This window comes from Bufo gargarizans, chromosome 7 (assembly GCF_014858855.1).
Source record: "Bufo gargarizans isolate SCDJY-AF-19 chromosome 7, ASM1485885v1, whole genome shotgun sequence".
Taxonomy (NCBI): domain Eukaryota; kingdom Metazoa; phylum Chordata; class Amphibia; order Anura; family Bufonidae; genus Bufo; species Bufo gargarizans.
In genome coordinates, this window is record NC_058086.1 from 105,846,256 (window position 1) to 105,872,240 (window position 25,985).

The window sequence follows — 25,985 nt, forward strand, 5'->3', positions numbered from 1 at the left end:
TAATTCTTGCAGGATAACAGGCTGAACTGGATGGACAGATATCATTTTTTCAGCCTTACAAACTATGTTACTGTGACATTACCATGTTGAGAAGAGGTTTACAATGCTTAAAAAGCTAATACATATTACTGAAACCAATAATATGTATTAGCTTTCTAAGTATAGAAAACCACTTTTCTCAATATGATAAGGCTGTACCCTGGAGGTTAGTGGTCAGCCTCACATATAGATGCCAAAGGTTCATATCCCAGAAGACACTTTAGATTCCTTTCTTCAGTTATTTTTTTCTCTATTTCATTTAACCAACAATAAAAAGATAGTTTTACCATATTAAGAATAGAGGTTTTCTATACTTAGACAGCTAATACATATTACTAGTGTCTTTATAATGATATTATGCCTGTGAATAAACCAGCAATATGAATTAGCTTTCTAAGCAGCATAGAAAATCTCTATTCTTAATATAGCAAGGCTATAGCCATTTATTATGGATTACACGGACCCACACCTATCAGACATTGGGGGCATATCTATGATTCTATTCTAAAAGCTGAACAGAAGTTAACCCTTTATTAAAAATATTCAGCAGATTTGTCATAAAGACCCATTAAAAACATGATTTTAAGCCAAAAATGAGTAAAATGCAATTATAAAAATTGCCCCTCAGAGGTGTACATAGCCTTTAATAAAGTCAACATAATTGGCTATAGTACAATATTTTGCTCTACCATGCTTACCCGCTTGTTTTGTTGGCTGAATTGTTATTAAAGGCTGTGGCTTTGGCAACAATGTGGTAAGGGGCTGAAGTAAAACCGGTTTAGGGGCAATTCCTGCGGCTGAATGGATGTCTGTAGAATTAGGAACCAGGATAATTTTCGGTTGTATGGATGGCTTAGGCAAAACTGGAGCAAGTTTTCTAAGTTTAGTAGAAGAGTTACCTACAATCAAGATATAATGAACTTAAAATATACCCGTTCAAAATGGTACAAAACAACAATATCTTTAAATGAAGAAATACATTCGCTGATTAAAAAGACTGAGTGAAACTAACAGGTACATCAAATAAAAAAGTACAATTAAAGGATAACTGTCATATTTGTATTTATTTTTTGGCTAAAGTGTAGGGCAAGTGATAGGTAACAATTTTGCAATAGAGTTTATTTAGCCAAAATGTTTATTTTTGGTAGAAAACTGGGGCTGAAATGGCCCTTAGCATCACTCAAAAGATTACAAATAAGACAAAGTATCAAAAAAAGTCAGTGCATAGCTATCCCCCCCCCCCCCAAAGTCAATACTTTGTAGAGCCACTGTAACGGATCACCTGGCACCCCGACTGAGTACCTCCGTTGCTGGATGCTCCTAGCGTTTTCCTGAGGTTTCCAAGCACTCTGGCAGACACCACAATCACCGAACCGAAGCAGCATATAAGTCCTATTCAAGCATATGAATGCTGTAGACAGTTGAATAGGAAACCATACGAATAGGTTTACACTCCTAGCAGTCAAACTGGGACAGCATGCAATAAATCCTCCCCCAAGAATGAGACGACACTTCACCTTGAGGGTAAAAACAGGACTGACTATTTAGACATAGCACACCTACTTTAAACCCCCCCCCATGGCCTCATTTGCATACAATAGGGCACATGGAGGTCTATGGTACAAGGAAGGGTGGGGCGCGACAATAGCAAGGGCTGATGGGAGATGGAGGAGGGACAAGAAAAGGGGGAGGAGAAGAGGCACAGAACAGCAATGCCTTTAACATCACAGTGAGAGCAAGATACACACAGCCCACAATACATCGCAATCCAATCCAACCGAACCTATAACAACATACACAATATTCAAGACAGTCCAAATGCAATCTGCTACACAGTCTCAAAGGCCATTGTTCCCAAAAGTCACATGTCCACGGATGGTCCTTAAAGGGCCAGTAGCAGCAATATAAAATACCATATGCCCAAATTGCATTCAAACGTACAAATTTACTAGGGGCCATAGTCAGCAGGTAGGAGGCGGGTAGCCAGTCCTCTCCAATGCCCAGTGGCAAGGCGGGTTCCGCCACAGCCACCTTTTGTGGCAATCACAGCGCCAATTCGCTTTGGATAAGTCTCTATGAGCTTGCCACATCTTACCACTTGAAGGTTGAAGAAAAATAGGACCACTTTTTGGCGCTGTAGGCATATAAATACATCCGCACGATGGCTTGGATGTTTTTAATTTTTATTTAATGATAATAAAGCTGTCTACGTGTTTCAAGGGCATACAGCCCTCTTCCTCAGGACAGTAAGCTTTACAGAGTGTTGATAAGAATATGCATTGTATTTAAAACTGTTTTGGCGCCCTGCAGTAGAAAAAGGGGGCATGGCATTTTGAATATATTTTTTAATAAAAAAGCTTTATCAACAACGGACACTCGCTCCAGTAAGGAGAAAGACACACCTAGGTTTTAGACTTGTACATAAAATATATAGATAAACAAGTAAATAAATATATGCATACATACCATAGGTTTAGAAATAGCAGTAAAATTGAGGACAAAGAGGGAGTAAAAAATTTTGAATAAAAAAGATAAAATGACAACAAGAATAAAACCCATATAGAGGTTTACACCTGCTTAGTTAGGCAGACGGAAACCTTACAGACGTAGGGGGGGGGGGGGGTTATGGAAAGCATTTTTTGTATGTTAATCAGACCAATAAAATAGTAGAATTACTTAAGTGAATGCCTATGTGTTAAAAATAGAACAAGTATGTATACCGTGTACACTAAACTAGCAGCACTTATGGTGCACAGTATGGGGGTGCTGCTACCAATCGCTGGCTTGAAGGCTTATTGGTTGTTACAACATATGCAGTGTTTCTAGAGAAGGGCATTGGGTTTGGGTCGAAGCATCGTAATTATTTGTTATGGGAGTGTATCTGGGAACTGTGTAATGGTAGATAACCGATTTTCATAGATTGCGGCTGTTGGAAGGAATTATTAGGAAAGGAAGATAGTCACTTTGGTGGACTGGTACTGTTGAAGTGGTTATAGAAAGTCTTGGTTATTTCGTTAAGACCATGTGGAGTGAGCGTGTCTAGCTGGTAAATCCAATAGACTTCTCTTTTCTGTAGGTTCTGAAAACTATTACATGGATTTTCTGGTATGAAGTCAATCAGAGTGATTATAAGCTTGTGTTTCTCTTTTTTGGGGGTGTTTGCGCAATGCCTGGAGACACAGTGCTTTAAATATGGTTTCCGGATGTTGTATCTGTGTTGATTAACCCGGCAATGGAGAGTTTGTGTGGAGCAGCCTACATATTGTAGGTCGCAATCACATTCGAACAGATATAGGTGTAGGTATTTTATTAGGACTGTAGTACTGTTGTGGTTGGAAGTAAAAGTTGTTTTGTTGTGTGTGATGATGCTATAACACAGACAGTTTTTTGCCCCACATCTGTAGCTCCCTTTCTTGATGTCGTTGTTAAGTGTGTTTTTTATTTTAGGTTCTATGTGTTGTTTTGGTCTACTTGGAGCCAGAATATTTTTAATGGTTGGTGCTCTCCTATAAGTACTTTTGGGGATGCCTGGGAGGTGTTTGGTCAGGTATGGGTCCTGTCGGAGAATATGCCAATGTTTTTCAAGGCTTTTCGGAATATATGGGTTAGATGTGTTATACTGAGTTATGGACCGTACCTCTTCTGTTGTTTTCTGGATGTTTGTAATGGTGACCAAGCATTCCTCAAGCGGCTATAGGCTGCCTCTTTTCATGGCATTTTTAATGAGTAGTTTAGGATAGCCTTTCTCCTTGAATCTATTTTCCAGGATTTTAGTTTGTAGTTTGAAGTCTTCATCCTTGGTGCAATTGCGTCTTATTCTCTTACATTGACTGTAAGGTATGTTTTTTTGCCACTTTCTTTTTTTTGGGGGATAAACAATTTTTATTGTTTTTTAGTTTGTATAACAACCAGTAACAGATACCTTACAGTGTTAGGAGCAGCTGTTCACTCCTGACGCAGCAGGAGATATCTAAATGAGAGAGATCAGTACAATAGCATATAAAGGCAGCGATTCACGCTTCAGTGCAGAGGAAATAGGTATAAACATTCAGACATTAACTCTAAAAGATCCAATATGCCCCCTGTTTCCCAAGGCCAAGGGTAAAAGACTCAAGCCTTAATGGGATTCATAGGACCTACTGAATATAAGGAAGAGCAGTTGTGTTTTGAAGTTGGTCAAATTAGGAGAAGTTTCTGTGCTTCCTCCAGGCTGACCAAGTCAAAAGAAACCTCTTTCTAGTGCCTAATTCCCAGTTGGAGAGTTCCTCAATGCGATAGATTTGGTCAACTTTGTTCATCCATTGGTCAATTGAGGGAATCTCAGCAGAACGCCATTTCAGGGGAATTAGGAGACGTGCAGCTGATAACAAGTAAGAAAACAAACCCCGACTTTTATCAAACTTGGATAGATCTAGAAATGAGAGCGGCCTCGGGTGTGCAAGGGGCATTAGATCCGCATAAAGAGTTGCTAATAGAGAAAATCTGTTTCCACCAACTCAATAGAGGGGGGCAATACCACCAAATGTGGAGGCAGGTGCCTTTTTCTGAACTACATCTCCAGCATAAGTCGGGAACGTCGGGGTACAGGAGAGCTATTTTATCTGGCGTTTTATACCATCTAGACAGAATTTTATATCCGTTCTCCTGCACCCGGACGCACCTTGAAATCCTATGAGGGATGGATAGCAGTGAGGTAGTTTCCTTGTCTGAGAACTTTTTGTTCAGATCTTTTTCCCATAGTCCTAAAAAGGAGGGTTTGACATTATTAGAGGGTTGGATGAGTTTTTTGTAGAGGCATGATGTTTTTTTGCCACTTTCTATGGTGAAAGCTGGTATAGTGGATATAACTGTTCGAGTCCACTGCCTTGAAATATGTTTTTGTGGTTAGCTGCTTCTCTGCGACTGAAATGATGATGTCAAGGAACTCTATTTCAGCATTACTGAATTTTGGGGCGAGAGAGATACCCCAATCAGACGCATTTAAAAGTTCACAGAACGTATTTGCAGTTTCTTCACTCCCATCCCAGATCATTAATAGGTCATCAATGTATCTTCGGTAATATAATTGATTCGTCCTTGCAAGATGGGGTGATTTATGATGAACTTTTCTTCAAATTGTCCCATAAATATATATGCAAAGGCCGGCACTACCCAAGTCCCTATAGCGGTCCCTCTATGCTGATGGTAAGTGGTGTTGTTATATGTAAAGTAGTTATAGGAATTTCGTTTGGGGTAGTTTTAGGCTGTTGTCCCTTTCACTTGTTTCTACACACTCTATCCCTAAATTGTGTTGGATGTCACATCACTCTATTCTAATATCCATCGTAAGAAGGGCGTATGTCTCTTTCCAGTCAATAGTTTTTAATTCCCTAATCAGCTGTCTAGAGTCATGCAGATAGCTGGGGAGGCTTTTGACATAAGGTTGTAAAAATAGGTCTAAAAATTGGGACAAGTTACTGTAGTGCATTTTGTGTTGGATACTATAGGCCTACCAGGTTTTTTTTTATTTTTATGTATTTTGGGTAAATGATATTCCGGGACATAACAAATTTTGTTCTTTTTTGTTGATTAGCTGTTTATCGTATGCATTTTTTACGAATTCACTAAGTTTTTTTTTAGTAATTCACAGAAATGGGTCATCGGTGATGTGTTCATAGTAGGTCTAATCACTAAGAATATTCTGGGTTTCCCTTTCATAGTCCTCATAGTTTTGAATGACCCCCTTGTCTGCAGGGCGGATGATAATCTCTTTGTTATTTTTGAGAGTATATAACGTTTTTCTTTCCCATTTTGTAAGGTTCCCTTTTTGTGAGTGAATTTGGGATTCCTCAATGGTAGAAAGGTCAATGATCTTTTTAAGATCGGTGGATACAAGGTCCTTGGCTCTGTACGGGGAAGAAATTTCATTTTGGGCGAATGTCTATATGTTTGAATACTCTATCGTTTGTTGTTTGAGCTTTTTCATTATTTTGTAAGGTGCGAGTTTCCTTTTCATGGGTTTTAATGGTTAGACTTTTTTGGTCACTACCTATCAGGATAGTTATTTTTTTTATTTTTCTTGAAATGTTGCTATATTGTTAAATTGCGTCTGAATTTCTATCTGACATCTATGAATAGTTCAAGGGCATGGACTATATTCTCAGGACAGAAGGATAACCCTTTTTGGAGGAGGCTGGTCTCTTGGGCTAACAGGTAAAATATTTTCACTGTAGACATGCCCTTGGTGTTGGCAGTGGCATCTTTTCCATTTCTATTTTTACTTTTGTCCTTCCTTTTTTGGTGTTCTCCCCCTCTCTTTCCCCGTGTTCTAATTTTCGTTTTATTTTTGTTGCTGGGAAATAGTGGGTGATTGGTAGGTCCTTTTTCGGTGGTATTGTGGGGGTGGATATTCCCTCCTCTAAAAAAAGGAATTGTAGTTGTCTCTGAAGGTCTTACCAGGTTTCAGAAAGGTACGAGGGCATTTGAGCCCAGATCTGTATTGTCAATGATAGTTATCTGGGTACTGTCTTCTGTAATGTGTTCGGGGTGCCTGGTGGTGAGTGAGAGGTGTATAGTAAAATTGTTAATGGTAGATAGATCAATGAGATCTGTTTGATCTCCCTTTTTATCATGTTTAGGTGTGGTACTGGTGAGTTTGAGGATATTTTTTGATTGGGATTCTATGAGCCGAGAGTTCCTCTTTGATTTATGGCCCAAGTATTTTGAATCTTTCCAAGAACTCGTCAGTATCGGTTCAATCAGTGTTAAGTGAAGTGTTGGCATTTTTTTTTTTTTGTTCAGTTGTAGGCTTACATGCAGGCCTGTTTGTTTCATTGTTCTCATCTTGATCCTCTCTTGAAATTTTGATGGTGCTGTCTTTTGTGTGGCTTTCTGCCCTCGGTGTATGGATCTGGTTGGTACCACCATCGCTATGGCATAGGGTATTGTTTTTCCCCTCTTTGTGTATAGTTGGTGAGAGTATTTTGTGTCTCTTCTTAGTTAGCATTTTTTCTATCGGGTGCTTTGGTGTGTTTATGTTCTGTTTAGTACTCCGTTTTGTATCCAGGTTTGTGCGAGGATTATGTTTGGCTGTTTTTCTATATTGATGGTTGGTGAAAAATCTTGTTTTCTGTGGCCCCGTGGTTTGTCTTATTTTATAGCTAGTTGTATCACTCGTTATTGGGTGGTCGGGGTCCATAGTTCTGAAGCTTGACATATTAGTGGCTGTATCATTGGTATTTTTTGTTGAACGGTATATGCCCTTTTCTCTTTCCATTCTATCTCCTATTAATTTGTGTGATTTTTTTGCAATTATATCTTGTTTATTTTCATATATCCTATTCGTTATACTGTGATTGATTGTATGGAAATCTAGATGTGATTGGTATTGCTGAAGGTTTGACATGTTTGCTTCTAATTTCTTTAGTGTATGAATCCACTAATGTCTCTCTTTTGTTGAGGGCTATTCTAATAAGACCTGCTGCGCATTGGTCCAGATAATCGTTCCAATTGTATACGAAATCTGGATCATTGCAAAATGTTGGTTTGATGGTCAATCTGAGCCCTCTAGGTGCTAAATTCTCTTTTAGGTATATTTTTAACATCTAATTGGTAGACCAGTTCATTTTTAAGATTATTTTCTCATGACTTAAACAAGTCTAACATGTTGTCATTCTCTTCCTTGGGAAAGCTTGTAATATTAGTGCAGGTGGCACCTGCGGCCACAGTGGTTTTCTCATTACAATGAGTATATCTTGATATTATGAGTTTGCGTTGCTGAATCCGATGTGGGAAGTATTCCATATTGGGAGAGAAACGGGGTTTATATTTTCTCTCTCTCCTTCTGCTTTAACCACTTCAACCCCGCTAGCTGAAACCCCCTTAATGACCAGGCCACTTTTTACACTTCTGCACTACACTACTTTCACCGTTTATTGCTCGGTCATGCAACTCACCACCCAAATGAATTTTACCTCCTTTTCTTCTCACTAATAGAGCTTTCATTTGGTGGTATTTCATCGCTGCTGACATTTTTACTTTTTTTGTTATCAATCGAAATTTAACGATTTTTTTGCAAAAAAAATTCATTTTTCACTTTCAGTTGTAAAATTTTGCAAAAAAACCGACATCCATATATAAGTTTTTCGCTAAATTTATTGTTCTACATGTCTTTGATAAAAAAAAATGTTTGGGTCAAAAAAAATGGTTTGGGTAAAAGTTATAGCGTTTACAAACTATGGTACAAAAATGTGAATTTCCGCTTTTTGAAGCAGCTCTGACTTTCTGAGCACCTGTCATGTTTCCTGAGGTTCTACAATGCCCAGACAGTACAAACACCCCACAAATGACCCCATTTCGGAAAGTAGACACCCTAAGGTATTCACTGATGGGCATAGTGAGTTCATAGAACTTTTTATTTTTTGTCACAAGTTAGCGGAAAATGATGATTATTTTTTTTTTCTTTCTTACAAAGCATCGTATTCCACTAACTTGTGACAAAAAATAAAAACTTTCATGAACTCACTATGCCCATCACAAAATACCTTGGGGTGTCTTCTTTCCAAAATGGGGTCACTTGTGGGGTAGTTATACTGCCCTGGCATTTTAGGGGCCCAGTTTGAAATCAAAATCTGTAAAAAATGACTGGTAAAATCCGAAAGGTGCTCTTTGGAATGTGTGCCCCTTTGCCCACCTAGGCTGTCACACATCTGGTATCGCCGTACTCAGGAGAAGTTAAGGAATGTGTTTTGGGGTGTCATTTTACATATACCCATGCTGGGTGAGAGAAATATATTTTGACAAAAGACAACTTTTCCCATTTTTTTTTATACAAAGTTGGCATTTGACCAAGATATTTATCTCACCCAGCATGGGTATATGTAAAATGACACCCCAAAACACATTCCCCAACTTCTCCCGAGTACGGCGATACCAAATGTATGACACTTTTTTGCAGCCTAGGTGGGCAAAGGGGCCCACATTCCAAAGAGCACCTTTAGGATTTCACCGGCCATTTTTTACAGATTTTGATTTCAAACTACTTCGCACACATTAGGGCCCCTAAATTGCCAGAGCAGTATAACTACCCCACAAGTGACCCCATTTTGGAAAGAAGACACCCCAAGGTATTCCGTGAGGGGCATGGCGAGTTCCTAGATTTCTTTATTTTTTGTCACAAGTTAGTGGAATATGAGACCTTGTAAGAAAAAAAAAAATCATCATTTTCCGCTAACTTATGACAAAAAATAAAAAAATTCTAGGAACTCGCCATGCCCCTCACGGAATACCTTGGGGTGTCTTCTTTCCAAAATGGGGTCACTTGTGGGGTAGTTATACTGCCCTGGCATTCTAGGGGCCCTAATGTGTGGTAAGTAGTTTGAAATCAAAATCTGTAAAAAATGACCTGTGAAATCCTAAAGGTGCTCTTTGGAATGTGTGCCCCTTTGCCCACCTAGGCGGCAAAAAAGTGTCACACATCTGGTATAGTCGTACTCAGGAGAAGTTGGGGAATGTGTTTTGGGGTGTAATTTTACATATACCCATGCTGGGTGAGAGAAATATCTTGGCAAAAGACAACTTTTCCCATTTTTTATACAAAGTTGGCATTTGACCAAGATATTATCTCACCCAGCATGGGTATATGTAAAATGACACCCCAAAACACATTCCCCAACTTCTCCTGAGTACGGCGATACCACATGTGTGACACTTTTTTGCAGCCTAGATGCGCAAAGCGGCCCAAATTCCTTTTAGGAGGGCATTTTTAGACATTTGGATCCCAGACTTCTTCTCACACTTTCGGGCCCCTAAAATGCCAGGGCAGTATAAATACCCCACATGTGACCCCATTTTGGAAAGAAGACACCCCAAGGTATTCAATGAGGGGCATGGCGAGTTCATAGAATTTTTTTTTTTTGGCACACGTTAGCGGAATTTTTTATTTTTTTTTGTATTTTCTCACAAAGTCTCCCTTTCCGCTAACTTGGGACAAAAATTTCAATCTTTCATGGACTCAATATGCCCCTCACAGAATACCTTGGGGTGTCTTCTTTCCGAAATGGGGTCACATGTGGGGTATTTATACTACCCTGGCATTTTAGGGGCCCTAAAGCATGAGAAGAAGTCTGTCATTGATCACCCCCCTGTAAGGCTCCATTCAGACGTCTGTATGATTTTTACGGATGCACGGATACATGGATCGGATCCGCAAAACGCATACGGACGTTTGAATGGAGCCTTACAGGGGGGTGATCAGGGAGTCTATATGGGTGATCACCCCCCTGTCATTGATCACCCCCCTGTACGGCTCCATTCAGACGTCCGTATGCGTTTTGCGGATCCGATCCATGTATCCGTAAAAATCATATGGACGTCTGAATGGAGCCTTACAGGGGGGTGATCAATGACGGGGGTGATCAGGAAGTCTATATGGGTGATCACCCCCTTGTCATTGATCACCCCCCTGTAAGGCTCCATTCAGACGTCCGTATGTGTTTTGCGGATCCGATCCATGTATCCGTGGATCCGTAAAAATCATACGGACGTCTGAATGGAGCCTAACAGGGGGGTGATAAATAACAGGGGGGTGATCACGAAGTCTATATGGGTGATCACCCCCTTGTCATTGATCACCCCCCTGTAAGGCTCCATTCAGACGTCCGTATGTGTTTTGCGGATCCGATCCATGTATCCGTAAAAATCATACGGACGTCTGAATGGAGCCTTACAGGGGGGTGATCAATGACAGGGGGGGTGATCAATGACGGGGGGGGGGGGGGGTGATCAGGGAGTCTATATGAAGTGATCAGGGGTTCATAAGGGGTTACTAAGTGACAGGGGGGGTGTAGTGTAGTGTAGTGGTGGTTGGTGCTACTTTACACAGCTACCTGTGTCCTCTGGTGGTCGATCCAAACAAAAGGGACCACCAGAGGACCAGGTAGCAGGTATATTAGACGCGGTTATCAAAACAGCGTCTAATATACCTTTAAGGCAGGGGTGCACAACCTGCGGCCCGGGGGCCACATGCGGCCCTTGATACCATTCTGTGCGGCCCCCAATCATCTGGTAACAGACATGTATGTCTATGTCTTGTGGCTGCTCACATGTATCTTTCAAGTATTTTCCCATTAAATGGGAGTACTAGAAGTGTAACTAGACATTTATGATATATACTGTATGTTCAATATGCCATAAAAATAGTATTTCAGTTGGTAATACCCCTTTAAGTTTTATTTTCGGCCCTTGGAATTGGTTCACGCTCACAACGTGGCCCCCAACCAGAAAAGGTTGTGCACCCCTGCTTTAAGGGGTTAAAAATAAAAAAAATCGAACGATCGCCACTGGCAGGCTGGAGATCCACTCGCTTACCTTCCGATCCTGTGAACGTGCGCGCCTGTGTGCGCGCGTTCACAGGAAATCTCGGCTATCGCAAGATGACGCATATATGCGTCGTTGAGCGCACAGCTGCCGCCTCCGGATGGCAGATCTGCATTAGGCGGTCCGGAGGTGGTTAAAGGGGTTATCCGAGTTAATAGAAAAAAAAAAAAAAAAAAAACACACACAACTCTTAAAACCCATCTGGATATACATATAATTTGGTTAAGCTAGATTTCATCAAGTTAAAACCCATACTTACACCTTTTCATGGTTCTGTCATTGCTGTGTTTACATGCTGAAGTACATGCTGAGGGGGCGTATAACAACAAAGCCTGAGCTCTACCTCATGAATATTTCTGGGTGTGAACAAGCTGACCTTCCCCTCACCCTGCTCTGCACATCCTAACTTTGCATAAACCAGTCACATGATCATCTCCTAGCTCACACAGACAGATCATCCTGTCACATTGCAGAAACACAGGCTCTATGTATCCAAGCTCTATGGCAGCTGTGTGTGTATCCAAGCTCTATGGCAGCTCTGTGTATCCAAGCTCTATGGCAGCTCTGTGTATCCAAGCTCTGAGGCAGCTCTGTGTATCTAAGCTGTATGTATCTAATATAGCTTAGATAGATATAGGCATCATATATGACACCTATATCTATCTAAGCTATATTACAGCCATATCTATGTTGACTATATACTATGTAGTCACTGTCCCTCCTCCCCCCATAGACAATGCCGTGTCCCCCACCCCTCCATACACAAAATATACACAATGCAGTGTCCCCCATCCCCACCCCATACACACAATACAGTGTCCCCCTCCCCCACCCCATACACACAATATACACAATGCAGTCACCACCATCCCATACATACAATGCAGTGTCCCACACCCCTCCATACACACAATGCAGAGTCTCCCACCCCTCCATACACACAATATACACAATGCAGTCACCCCCACCCCTCCATACACACAATGCAGTGTCCCCCAACCCTCCATACACACAATGCAGTCACCCCCACCGCTCCATACACACAATGCAGTCACCCCCACCGCTCCATACACACAATATACACAATGCAGTCATCCCCGCCTTCCTCTCCCCGGGAAATCTAAGAGCCCAGGCAGAAGCACATGTCTTTACTCTCCAGTGTAAACAGCAGGGAGGGCGGGTCTTTCATCTGATTGGCTGTCCTGACTTGCCTTCTCCCTTTTATTGGCTGAGCTGCTTGTCCTTTATTCCTGCTCCTGGATTGATCACAGCAATACAGCGACTGGCAGCACCTGGGTAACCCTTTCCTAATCCGAGCTCTCCTGTACACTCTTTCAGTGCAACACAGGAGCTTCTGTTTTGTACAGTCAGCCCTGTGTATGGTAATGACAGCCCTGCTGCTCTATTGATATGCTAATGAGATGGCGGCAGATGGAGAGAGGGGGCGGGCACCAAAGGCTCTGACGTCTCGTTTACAGAGCTGGGCCACTCCCTCAAGCAGGGGGAAGCTTGTAAACGAGACTTCAGAGCTAGAGAAGGGTTGATGACGTCGGGGGTGACATGACCCAAATCAGCAGTGGGGAAACAGCGCAAAATCAATAAAGTGAGTACATTAGAAATTTATCTTTAATGATGTATAAAGCAGCCCTAACACATTTTTTTTAAGTCGGATAACCCCTTTAAGAATGTCACTGCTGTTAGGGCTGCTGTTTGGACACAAGTCCTCCGTTGTCAGTGTTCAGGAACTGCTCCGGTTAAATCATATACAGAAACAAAAAAAGAAAAACAAAACAGCGCCTCATGTGCAGTACGTCTGGACTAAAAATCGGAAATTGTGCGTATTGCGCTTACCGGATCATGTTGTGAGGAGTCACAACAGCTATAGAAGCCTTGCTGGTGTTTGCCCTCACCGGCTTAAGGGGATGCCTTGCTGCTGCCTGGTCCTGTCACCACGAGCTTATGGGGTAGTCGATTTGAAGGTTGAAGAAAAATAGGACCACTTTCCAGCGCTGTAGGCACGATGGTTTGGATGCTTTCTCTTTTTATTTAATGATAATAAAGCTGTTTACGCGTTTCAAGGGTGTACAGCCCTCTTCCTCAGGACAGTATGCTATACAGAGTGGCTCCAAGTAGACCATAACAACACATAGAACCTAAAATAAAAATCACACCTAACAATGACATCAAAAAGGGGAGCTACAGATGCGGGGCAAAGAACTGTCTGTATTGTAGCATCAAAACAACCTTTACTTCCAACCACAAAGTACTACATTCCAAATAAAATACCATCTTACATGTCATTCATCCTACGTCATATACAGTTGCAAGAAAAAGTATGTGAACCTTTTGGAATGATATGGATTTCTGCACAAATTGGTCATAAAATGTGATCTGATCTTCATCTAAGTCACAACAATGGACGATCATAGTCTGCTTAAACTAATAACACACAAAGAATTAAATGTTACCATGTTTTTATTGAACACACCATATAAACAAACATTCACAGTGCAGGTGGAAAAGTATGTGAACCCTTGGATTTAATAACCGGTTGAACCTCCTTTGGCAGCAATAACTTCAACCAAACGTTTCCTGTAGTTGCAGATCAGACGTGCACAACGGTCAGGAGTAATTCTTGACCATTCCTTTTTACAGAACTGTTTCAGTTCAGCAATATTCTTGGGATGTCTGATGTGAATCGTTTTCTTGAGGTCATGCCACAGCATCTCAATCGGGTTGAGGTCAGGACTCTGACTGGGCCACTCCAGAAGGCGTATTTTCTTCTGTTTAAAGGGAACCTGTCACCAGGATTTTGTGTATAGAGCTGAGGACATGGGTTTCTAGATGGCCGCTAGCACATCCGCAATACCCAGTCCCTATAGCTCTGTGTGCTTATATTGTGTAAAAAAAAAACGATTTGATACATATGCAAATTAACCTGAGATGAGTCCTGTCCCTGACTACTCTCACATACAGGACTCCTCTCAGGCTAATTTGCATATGTATCAAATCATTTTTTTTTTTGACACAATATAAGCACACAGAGCTATGGGGACTGGGTATTGCGGATGTGCTAGCGGCCATCTTGCAACCCATGTCCTCAGCTGTATACACAAAATCCCGGTGACAGGTTCCCTTTAAGCCATTCTGTTCATTTACTTCTATGCTTTGGGTCGTTGTCCTGTTGCAACACCCATCTTCTGTTGAGCTTCAGCTGGTGGACAGATGGCCTTAAGTTCTGCAAAATGTCTTGATAAACTTAGGAATTCATTTTTCCTTTGATGATAGCAATCCATCCAGGCCCTGTCGCAGCAAAGCAGCCCCAAACCATGATGCCCCCACCACCATACACAGTTGGGATGAGGTTTTGATATTGGTGTCCTGGGCCTCTTTTTCTCCACACATAGTGTTGGGTGTTTCTTCCAAACAACTCAACTTTGGTTTCATCTGTCCCCAGAATATTTTGCCAGTACTGCTGTGGAACATCCAGGTGCTCTTGTGCAAACTGTAAACGTGCAACAATGTTTTTTTGGACAGCATAGGTTTTCTCTGTGGTATTTTCCCATGAAATACATTCTTGTTTAGTGTTTTACATATCGTAGATTCGCTAACAGGGATGTTAGCATATGCCAGAGACTTTTGTAAGTCTTTAGCTGACACTCTAGGATTCTTCTTCACCTCATTGAGCAGTCTGTGCTATGCTCTTGCAGTCATCTTTACAGGACGGCCACTCCTAGTTTCTCCATTTATAGACAATTTATCTTACCGTGGACTGATGAACAGCAAGGCTTTTGGAGATACTTTTATAACCCTTTCCAGCTTTATGCAAGTTAACAATGCTTCATCGTAGGTGTTACGAGAGCTCATCTGTCTGAGGCATCATTCACATCAGGCAAGGTTTTTTGAGAAAAGCAAACCGAGAACTGGTGTGTGTTTTTTATAGGGCAGGGCAGCTGTAACCAACACCTCCAATCTCATCTCATTGATTGGACTCCAGTTGGCTGACACCTCACTCCAATTAGCTCTTGGAGATGTCATTAGTCTAGGGGTTCACATACTTTTTCCACCTGCACTGTGAATTTTTGCATGGGGTGTTCAATAAAAACATGGTAACATTTAATTATTTGTGTGTTATTAATTTAAGCAGACTGTGATTGTCTATTGTTGTGACTTAGATGAAGATAAGATCACATTTTATGACCAATTTGTGCAAAAATCCATATCATTCCAAAGGGTTCACATACTTTTTCTTGCAACTGTATCTCATCGAATGTGAATGCGGCCTACAATATGTAGGTTGCACCACACAAGCTCTCCATTGCCGGGTTAATCAACACAGATACAACATCCGAAAACAATATTTAAAGCACGTTGTCTCCAGGCAATGCGCAAATACCCCCGAAAAAGAGAAACACAAGCTCATAACCACTCCGATCGACTTCAGACCCGAAGATCCATGTAATAGGTTTGAGAACCTACAGAAAAGAGAAGTCTATTGAATATACCAGCTAGACACGCTCACTCCACATGGTCTTAACGAAATAACCGAGACTTTCTACAACAACTTCAACAGTACCAGTCCACCAAACTGACCATCTTCCTTTCCTAATAATTCCTTCCAACAGCGGCAATCTATGAAAATCGGTTATCTACCATTACACAGTTCCCAGATACACTCCCATAACAAATAATTAATTACGATGCTTCGACCCAAACCCAATGCCCTTCTCTAGCAACACTGCATAGGGTGCAACAACCAATAAGCCTTCAAGCCGGCGATTGGTAGCAGCACCCCCATACTGTGCACCATAAGTGCTGCTAGTTTAGTGTACACGGTATACATACTTATTCTATTTTTAACACATAGGCATTCACTTAAGTAATTCTACTATTTTATTGGTCTGATTAACATACAAAAAATATGCTTTCCATAAACCCCCCCTCCCACCCCCCTATGTCTGTAAGGTTTCCGCCTGCCTAACTAAGCAGGTGTGAACCTCTATATGGATTTTATTCTTGTTGTCATTTTATTATAAATTTTTTACTGCTTTGCTATCATATGTATGCATATATTTATTTACTTATTTATCTATATATTTTATGTACAAGTCTAAAACCTAGGCGTGTCTTTTTCCTTACTGGAGCGAGTGCCCTTGATAAAGCATTTTTTTAATAAGAATAAGAATAATAAAAAAATATGGCCTGCAGGGCGCCAAAACAGTTTTAAATGCTATACATGTCTTATCAACACTGCAAAGCATACTGTCTTGAGGAAGAGGGCTGTATGCCCTTGAAACGCGTAGACTGCTTTATGATCGTTAAATAAAAAGAAAAAAACATCCAATCCATCCTGCGGATCGATTTATATGCCTACAGCGCCGGAAAGTGGTCCTATTTTTCTTCAACCTTCAAATCTACTACCCCCGAAGCTTGTGGCAACTAGACAGGACAGGACCAGGCAGCAGCAAGACATCCCCTTAAGCCCCATCCCCTTAAGCCGGTGAGGGAAAACACCAGCAAGGCTTCTATAGCTGTTATGACTCCTCACAACAGGATCTGGTAAGCGCAATACGCACCATTTCCTATTATTTTTAGTCCAGACGTACTGCACATGAGGCGCTTTTGTTTTTCTTTTTTTGTTTCTGCACATCTTACCACTGGAATTTTTGCCCATTCCTCCGCCCACTGTTCCTTCAAGTTGGATGGTTTGCGCTTGTGAACAGCAATCTTTAAGTCTGGCCACAGATTTTCTATTGGATTGAGATCTGGGTTTTGACTAGGCCATTCTAACACATTTAAATGTTCCCCCTTAAACCACTCAAGTGTTGTTTAGCAGTGTGTTTGGGGTCATTGTCCTGCTGCAAGGTGAACCTTCTTCCTAGCCTCAGATCACACACAGAGTGGTATAGGTTTTGCTCAAGAATATCCCTGTATTTAGCAAGATCCATCTTTCCCTCAACTCTGACCAGTTTCCCGGTCGCGGCTGATGAAAAACATGGCATTCTTTGGGGGATGTGATGTGTTGGTTTTGCGTTTTCTTTGATGGCCGAAAAGTTTAAATTTTAGTCTCATCAGACCAGAGCACCTTCCTCTCCCACATGCCTTTTCGCAAACTCACAACGTGCCTTTTTGATTTTAGTTGAAAGTAATGGCTTTCTTCTGGCCACTCTGCAATAAAGCCCAACTTTATGGAGCATACGCATTTATTGTCGTCCTATGTACAGATACTCCAGTCTCTGCTGTGGAACTCTGCATCTCCTCCAGGGTTACCTTAGGTCTCTGTGCTGCCTCTCTGATTAATGCCCTCCTTGCCCGATCCTTAAGTTTTGGTGCGCGGCCGTCTCTTGGCAGGTTTGCTGTTGTGCTATGTTCTTTCCATTTGGTTATGATAGATTTGATGGTGCTCCTGGGGATCATCAAAGGTTTGGATATTTTTTTTATAACCTAACCCTGACTTGTACTTCTCAATAACATTGTCCTTTACTTGTTTGGAGAGTTCCTTGGTCTTCATGGCAGTGTTTGCTTAGTGATGCCTCTTGCTTAGGTGTTGCAGCCTCTGGGGCATTTCAAAAAAGGTGTATATATGTAATGGCAGATCATGTGACACTTGGATTGCACACAGGTGGACATCATTTCACTAAGGCCTCTTGCACACAAATGTTTTTATCAGTTTACATTCAGTTTTTTGCGTTCCATATACGGACCGTATACATAACCATTCATTTTAATGGATCTACAAAAAAAGGAAAGAAACTCCATATGCCTTTTGTTTCAGTTGAGTTCAAAGATAGAACATGTCCTATTATTGTCCGCATAAAGGACAAGGATAGTACTGTTCTATCAGGGGCCAGCTGTTCCATTCCGCAAAAAACGGAATGCACATGGACGTCATCCGTATTTTTTGCGGATCTGTTTTTTGCCGACCGCAAAATACTGAAAAAGCCATACTTATGTAACTTCTGAAGGTAACTGGTTGCACCAGAGCTTTTTATGGGCTTCCTAACAAAGGGGGTGAATACATACGCACATGCCAATTTTCTGTTTTCTATTTCTAAACAATAGTTTTATTTAAATATTTTTCTCATTTCACATGATTAACTTCTGATCCGTCACATAAAATGCAGAGTAACAAAACATTGAACTTAAAGGGGTTGTCCGAGTTATGAAAAAATAAATATATATAGCACAAAAAAATCTGATGGGCAGCAATATATAACTAAGCTAAGCAAGTTTTATGCAAAAATAAAATATATATTTCCTCATTTCCCTGGTTCTTTTCTGGCCCTTTGTTTACATGCAATAAAAACAATCTCTGCCCCTCCCCCTGCTCTGTTAAGGGAGTGAATACAAGAGCTGCCCTGAGTGACATGTCTGCCTGCTGGGAGACTCTGCAGCATGTTGTATGTGTAGAACTACAAGTCCCAGCTGTATAATGACACTGCTAATACACATATAATCTTCCCCCTACATTCTTGTGCAATGCTCTCTCTAGTATGTCAGCTCCAGTGCCCAGCATTATCTTCTCACTGCCTGAAGAGCTGTGCAGCTGAAGGGGTTAAGAATCCTAGCAGAGAGTAGACGGCAGTGAAGGGGGGCGTGGCCAGCACAGTGACGTCTCGTAAACGACCTTTATCAGAGCAGAGAGAGAATCTGAGAAACCAGCCACTGGAGATAAAGTGAGTTAATTGGAAAGCTGTTACATTTGCTTAGTTAGGAACATAGAAAGAACAAAAAAATAACTCTGATAACCCCTTTAAGGCTGTAATGTAACAATACACGAAAAAATTCAAGGGGGTGAATACTTTTGCAAGCCACTGTACTTAACGCTAATGTAATACACTTAAAAAGGACCCGTCACATATCCTGACATGTCTGTATTAGTAACTACTTTCATTCCTCATGTAATAACAATTCAGGAGCATCTATTCCAATAACTCCATGTTGTACAATTCTTTTATTATTCAGGCTAGATGTTTATGAATGAATTTCCAGCAGTTTGCAAGAACACACCCCCAGCTGGTAACACCCCTCTGTACCCTTACTGCAGACTGCTAGCAATTCTTTCATAAATTTCTATTAGAAATATTAAAGGATTTGACACATCATAGTCATAAGAATATAAGGTTCAGAATTGTTATCACATGGGGATTGCAAGTGGTTATTAAAACAGGCATGTCAGGGGAGGCGACAGGTCTACTTTAACCCTTAGGATAGTTTTTTTTTCCATTTTGCGTTTTCATTTTTCTTCCTTGAGCCATAACTTTTATTTTTCAGTTCACATAACTGTATAAGGCCTTTTTTTTGTGGGACAAGTTGTACTTTCTAATGTCACCATTTAATATGACATACAATGTATTGGGAATCAGGAAAAAAATCCAAATGGCATGGAATTGAAAAATGCTATTCCTACACCGTTTTAGGAGTTTTGTTTCCACGGTGTTCTGCTTGCAGCAAAACTGAACTGTGCCCTTCATTCTATGGGTCAGTATGATAACAATACCACATAATGTCTAAATATTGTAAAAATATATATTTAACTTTGAGAAAATGTCTTTTTTACATCACCATATTCTGACCCCCATAACGTTTTATATATATCTACTGAGCCATGTGGGGAATCATTTTTTGAGGCACAATCTGTAGTTTTTATTGATACTATTTTGGCATGTGTGTGACTTTTTGATCACATTTTATAGGTAAGAGAAGTGATGGAAAAATGGCAAATTGGCCATTTTGCCCTTTTTCTGTTACGCCATATTGTAAAATCATGACACCCATGATGTTTATATTTTTTGTTATTTATGCTACGGAAAGAGGGGCGATTTAAACTTTTATTATATTATATTTATTATATTTTTGAAATATATTTTTATTAACAATCATGGATTTTTTACAACCATTGTTCAGAATTGCTCATTTCTTATGTTGGCCTGCCACCTCCTGGCTAAAATAATAATGTCAGTTTAAATGCACTGGGCCTCTTCAGCGAGACCCAGCGCATTAAAATAATTACCGGCATCTTCATTGGCTGCAGAGAATGCCAGTAAGAAGCCCGGAAGCGCGAGGTTCAGGGTTTTTGACCCTTTAGATACCGTGATCACAGCATCTAAAAAGGTTTTAATGACCGCAATTAGCATTATTGCCAGACGTGATCATTAGCAGTGGGTCTCTGCTGTTTGAAACAGTGGATACCCACCGGCCATGACTCTGCTGCACGTGCGAGCGGGCACCATGTTTGCCCATCGCGCCAGCATGTACAAGGCTGGTAGCGACGGGGTTAAAAATACTCAACCTACGTTAGGTGCCTGGCTTTTTAATTAGAGCCTAGCTCCTGTTTTAACAGCCGGCATCGGACAAAACTCTGATGCCACCTGTTAATCCTTTGAGGGCCACGGTCAAGTATGACTGTGATATGATACGATACATGTACCTGTGCAGTACATACAAACATTATGAAAAAAATAAAATAAAATCTATGAAAAAACGAAATAAAGAATACATTTTTTTTAATGTAAATACACAATAAAAACAAAAAGCTACATTTATCCACTTGATCGTTATAACCAGAAGAATCTGACTGCTGAATGCTATTTAATGTAAGACGTATCGGTGCTACAAAAACAATTATATTTTATATATATTATGATTGTGTATTTAATTTATACATCATAAACACCTTACCCCACCACAAAAAGTAATTTCTCCTGAACAAAAACATACAGCCATATCGGTAAAAAAAGGGAAAAAATAAAATAAATGGTTGGTGAAATGAAAGAGGCAATGGGCTTGGACTACCCACTCAGCTGGCCACAACGGTGAGTGTGTTGAGCCAGTAACCAGGAAGTAGAAAGCAGAGTAGACCAAAGCAGTACATCTCTTCTTTTTTTTTCCCCTTTTTCATAAGGGTACTTTCACTCAATACTGGAAAAAAAACTGATCAGTTTTATACTAATGTTTTCTGAATGGAGAGCATTCCGTTCAGTATGCCTTAGTTCAGTCCCTCTTACGTTTTTTGGCTGTAGAAAATACCACAGCATGCTGCAGTTTTCTCTCCTGCCAAAAGTCCGGAACACTTGCCGGAATGCCGGATCCGGCATTAATTTCCATTGAAATGTATTATTGCCGGATTAAAATTGCCGCATTGACGGATCCTTTCTTCCGGTCCGCGCATGCGGACCGGAAGAAAGGATCTGTGAAAAAAAATAATAAATACCGGATCCGTTTTTCCGGATGACACCAGAGAGACGGATCCGGCGTTTGAATGCATTTGTCAGACGGATCCGTCTGCCAAATGCCATCCGTTTATGTCCGGTGACGGAACTGCCTGCCGGAATCCTCTGCCGCAAGTGCGAAAGTAGCCTTACCCTTCCTGAAATGGTCTGCAAAACAATAAATAAACATTATGTGCCTGAATGCCCCTTCAAAGGAAAGAAGTTGCCTATACATTTTTCTTCCTTGTTAAAACCAGATAACTTTTTTTTCTAATCTGTTTCTATTTTCTAATTGTGGATTTTGTACACCGTGAATAATGTATAACTCTTAGATATTGTTTGGAAGTATATTAAGGCCAAGTCAACACTGTAAAGTCAGCTTTGAGCATGAAAAAGGATTTTCACTTATATGAGGTTGTTATTTTCCCCACTAATGGGGGCGGGGTAACTTTTATGAATTCTGCTGTTTCACTGTGTGGTAAAAATGACCTGATTGTATAGGTCAGTACCATTACAACAATGCCAAATGTATATACACTACCAGAAAATAAAAAGAACAGCTAGAAGGAATCAAGATAGCCTTTTAATAACACCACGATGCTGGGGGGTGCTATATGCAGTGATCAAAGTTCCAAACGCCTCACTTTACATACAGATGCTGCACAGATGACTTTTTCGGACATCAATGTTGTTGTTTTGGTGTGACAGCACTGTTCAATGTTTTCTCATTTACAGGACTATTGAATGGGTGTTGATGAAGTGTTCACTATGCATGCTAGACTTAGGCTACTTTCACACTAGCGTTTTTGCTGGATCCGGCAGGGTTCAGCAAAAACGCTTCTGTTACTGATAATACAACCATCTGCATCCGTTATGAATGGATCCGGTTGTATTATCTCTAACATACCTAAGACGGATCCGTCATGAACTCCATTGAAAGTCAAAGGGGGACGGATCCGTTTTCTATTGTGTCAGAGAAAACTGATCCATCTCCATTGAATTGGACTGCGGGTCATGACGGTTTGCTCTCCGGTATGAGAACGGAACAGAATGCATTTTGGAGCATTCCATTCTGTTCAGTTACGTTTTATCCTCATTGACAATGAATGGGGACAAAACTGAAGCGTTTTTTCCCCCAGTATTTAGACTATTAACGCTAGTGTGAAAGTAGCCTAAGGCATGGACCACTAAAGGGGTCTGACAGCCAGCACCCACGCTGATGAGCTGTTTCAAGATGAGGCGCCGCTCTATGCCAGTGCTGCTTCCTGATCATTATACTGCGCGTCAGCCCCTCTGCGGCATAATATAATTACAAGTACTCGCTCCATTCACTTGAATATATAATCGCAGGACTACCCCTTAACGGATTTTGAAAAGGGTCAATAGTGGGACTTCGAGAAGCTGGATGGTCCATCTATTAAATTTCACAAAGCGTTAGAAGAGAGGTCTCTGTAGTGGATCAGTAGTGTCGACAGTGGTCAGAGGAAGGCACTTAGATATAAAGAGGCTACTCTACGGTCATGACTACAGATGTACTCAAGCGGGTATCAGCTGTATAAACCGCCAGCACGCACTGTACATGCAGAGGGCTAGCAAACTAAATGGTATTGCTGATGGAGGTGGTTATTTGTGTACAGACATTTACTAATGTAAATTTACTATTCATGTGCTAATACATACCCATGCTAAGTGGTATTGTGATTGCTGGCTTTTCTTCAGCTTGATCTGGGGATATAGGATGTATTGTTGCTTCAGAGTATAAAGAAAGTGGAGACATCCGAGTACCAGAGAAATTATCCTCCTGTTGTGAAAGGATAAGAAATTAAATTAGAAACCTTAGTATTCAAGTATAAAAAAAGTCATTTTTAATATATATATATATATATATATATATATATATATATATATATATTTTTTTTAACAGTGTTCATTGTGCAGGATAAACAAGGTGATAATTTTAGGCTACATACACATGAAGACAAAAAACTCACTGAGAAAAGTGGCCTAAACGGGTGGAAATGCTTCAAACCCATACACTGTGGCGTGTCTATAACCGGGGGAGCAATTCCTCTGCATGTGGTCCGCAGATGACAGCAATCCCCAGCAAAAAATGCGTGCAATGGAGGATGCCGGGGCGGACCGCATGCACCACAAAGACATCTTACACAAAATAATACATTGTGCAGATGAAAAAAATATAGAAAAAAATGATATAATTAAAAAAAGGGCAGCACAGCTTCAAAATGGTAATAGGTGCACGGCCCACTGGGAAAAGTCAATCCCACAGCAATAAGTAGGAAAAAGGCAGCACTCCCAGAAAATAAAATAAAAAAAATACTTTATTCACCTCAGTGGCAATGGCGACGTTTCGGATAGCAGTTATCTGCGGAACGCACGAGGAGGAATTGCTCCCCGGTTATAGACACGCCACAGTGTATGGGTTTGGAGCATTTTCACCCGTTTAGGCCACTTTTTTCAGTTCGTTTTTTTGTCTTTATGTGTATGGAATGTGCCACTTCATTTTGCTGGTAACAATCTTTTGCACCTGGTAGCTTTTGTGTAACATGGTCTGTTGTGGGTGCGGCTCACAGCTTTATCCTATCTCACAGTGAATTGGTGATACCACTATGGAGGCTTGTGAGAGCATGGCTGCGAGTTGGTTTCTAGCACTGTTCAGACCCTGCTCACACACCACGGGCAGTTGAGTGGTAGGACCCCATGCGTGCGTGACACCGTGACGTGGCGCATGAGGGACTCCGATATGTTCCTGACTGGAAGATATTGGCAAAGTTCTCAGCTTTTACCATTGGCATGAGGAATTAGCTAGTATTGTCAGTTGAGAATGTGGCGAAACCAACCTCGCCACTGGGTGCTGGAGAAGCCTGGTTGCCAGCCTCTTGCCCCAGGATTATGGGCCCTCTCATCAGCCCATGCTAAACTTAAACCTCATGGCGATTTGACTGTGTTTGTGGCATCTGATCGCTGTTTGGATATATTGAGCGCTCAGATCCAAGCCATCTAGGTATAAGTTGAATGTGGGGGTTCTGTTCAGTTTGAGAGGAGTTATGTATTTTTGTGTCGTTTTGCTGTTGTGAATAGAGGTATTTTCTATACCTAGATGGCTTACCACACCCAGTTAAGCCAATTATCTCCCACAGCCTAACTCAGTAAAAGTCCTTTGTGAACAAAGAATTTTTACAAACTTTTGAACCCCTGGTCTAATTAGTGCCATTTTGGGATATGTTAAATGTCTGTGTTTACTGTAATGGTTGTGACATTGTATATTTGAATAGTAATGTCTGTCCTATTGTCCCCACATGTGTATTGGCGATTTCCCTTTGTCCTGAAAGATAATTGAATTACTCCTCGGTTGTCTCCAGGACAGAAGACATTGTTTAAAAACTGTATATTCTCCTGCCTGTGATATTAAATCAACCCATTGTGTAAGGTAATTGCATCACAGGCAGAGTGGAGGATTTTGTGTGGGAGTTTACTGTATTGTACGTGTTTTTTGGTTGGTTTTACAAAACCCTGTGGGTGGTACTAAGGTGTACCAATGTTATATAAGAACAATAAACACACAGCTCTGGCTGTCCACTGCTTTACTTTACCCTCAACACGGAGCTTGGTCTCGTTCTTGGGGGGATTCACTGTATGCTGTTAGAGACTGATTGATAGCAGTGTAAGCTGCTTGGGTGTGTTTCCTATTCGTCTGCTAGCAGCTATTCGTGAGGTTCCGTTCGGGAGTTTGGAGCATTCCCTTGTATGTCTTACAATTGGTGGCAAGCGGTGGGATCGTTCTCATAGCCCAGAAGGACAGCTACAAAGTAACATCATTCCCTGGCATTACAATTTGAGGGCAATGCATGTCCCAGTACAGTGACCCTGACAGCAGCAGGATAGAACCAGCAGTGGCACACAATGAGGAAGACCTGGATGGCCGGGATGCATTAAGGAAAGGCATCTGGTACCAGGCCCTGGATAATGTACAATACCAGCGAGGCGAGAGTCTCCCCAGTGAAGAGCAGCGATTGCAGAAGCAAGTGTGGATGCCCTGCGGATGCCCTTCCTGGGAGAGCAGCCCCTGGAGGAATGGGGAAGGAACTAGAGCACCGGGTATGGCAGGAGCTATGGCTGGAGGATGCCTACCAGGCGGTATTGTCGCGTCCGTAACAACCTGCTCTATAAAAATACACCCCCCAAAATTGAACCAATCAAAAAGTCATACGCACCCCAAAATTGTACTAATCAAACCATCATCTCATACAGAAAAAAATATAAGCCCCTACATAAGTCACCCAAAAATAAATAAAAAACGATGGATTTAAGAATATGGAGACAAAAAAATTATAATTATTTCAAAAATGCTTTTTTATGTTA

At 41.1% G+C, this 25,985-nt stretch overlaps 1 protein-coding gene across 2 annotated transcripts in view; it reads right to left on the reverse strand.

Annotated features, from left to right (window-relative positions):
* The window catches only part of ATF6 (activating transcription factor 6), a 313,452-nt gene that overhangs the window by 221,075 nt on the left and 66,392 nt on the right, over positions 1-25,985 (reverse strand). For both annotated transcript variants that reach the window (XM_044302165.1, XM_044302164.1), the window contains 2 exons: positions 23,286-23,406; positions 738-938 (listed from right to left, as the gene is read on the reverse strand). In XM_044302165.1, the coding sequence (XP_044158100.1) occupies positions 738-938; positions 23,286-23,406 (322 nt within the window). The remainder of the gene's footprint in view (positions 1-737; positions 939-23,285; positions 23,407-25,985) is intronic.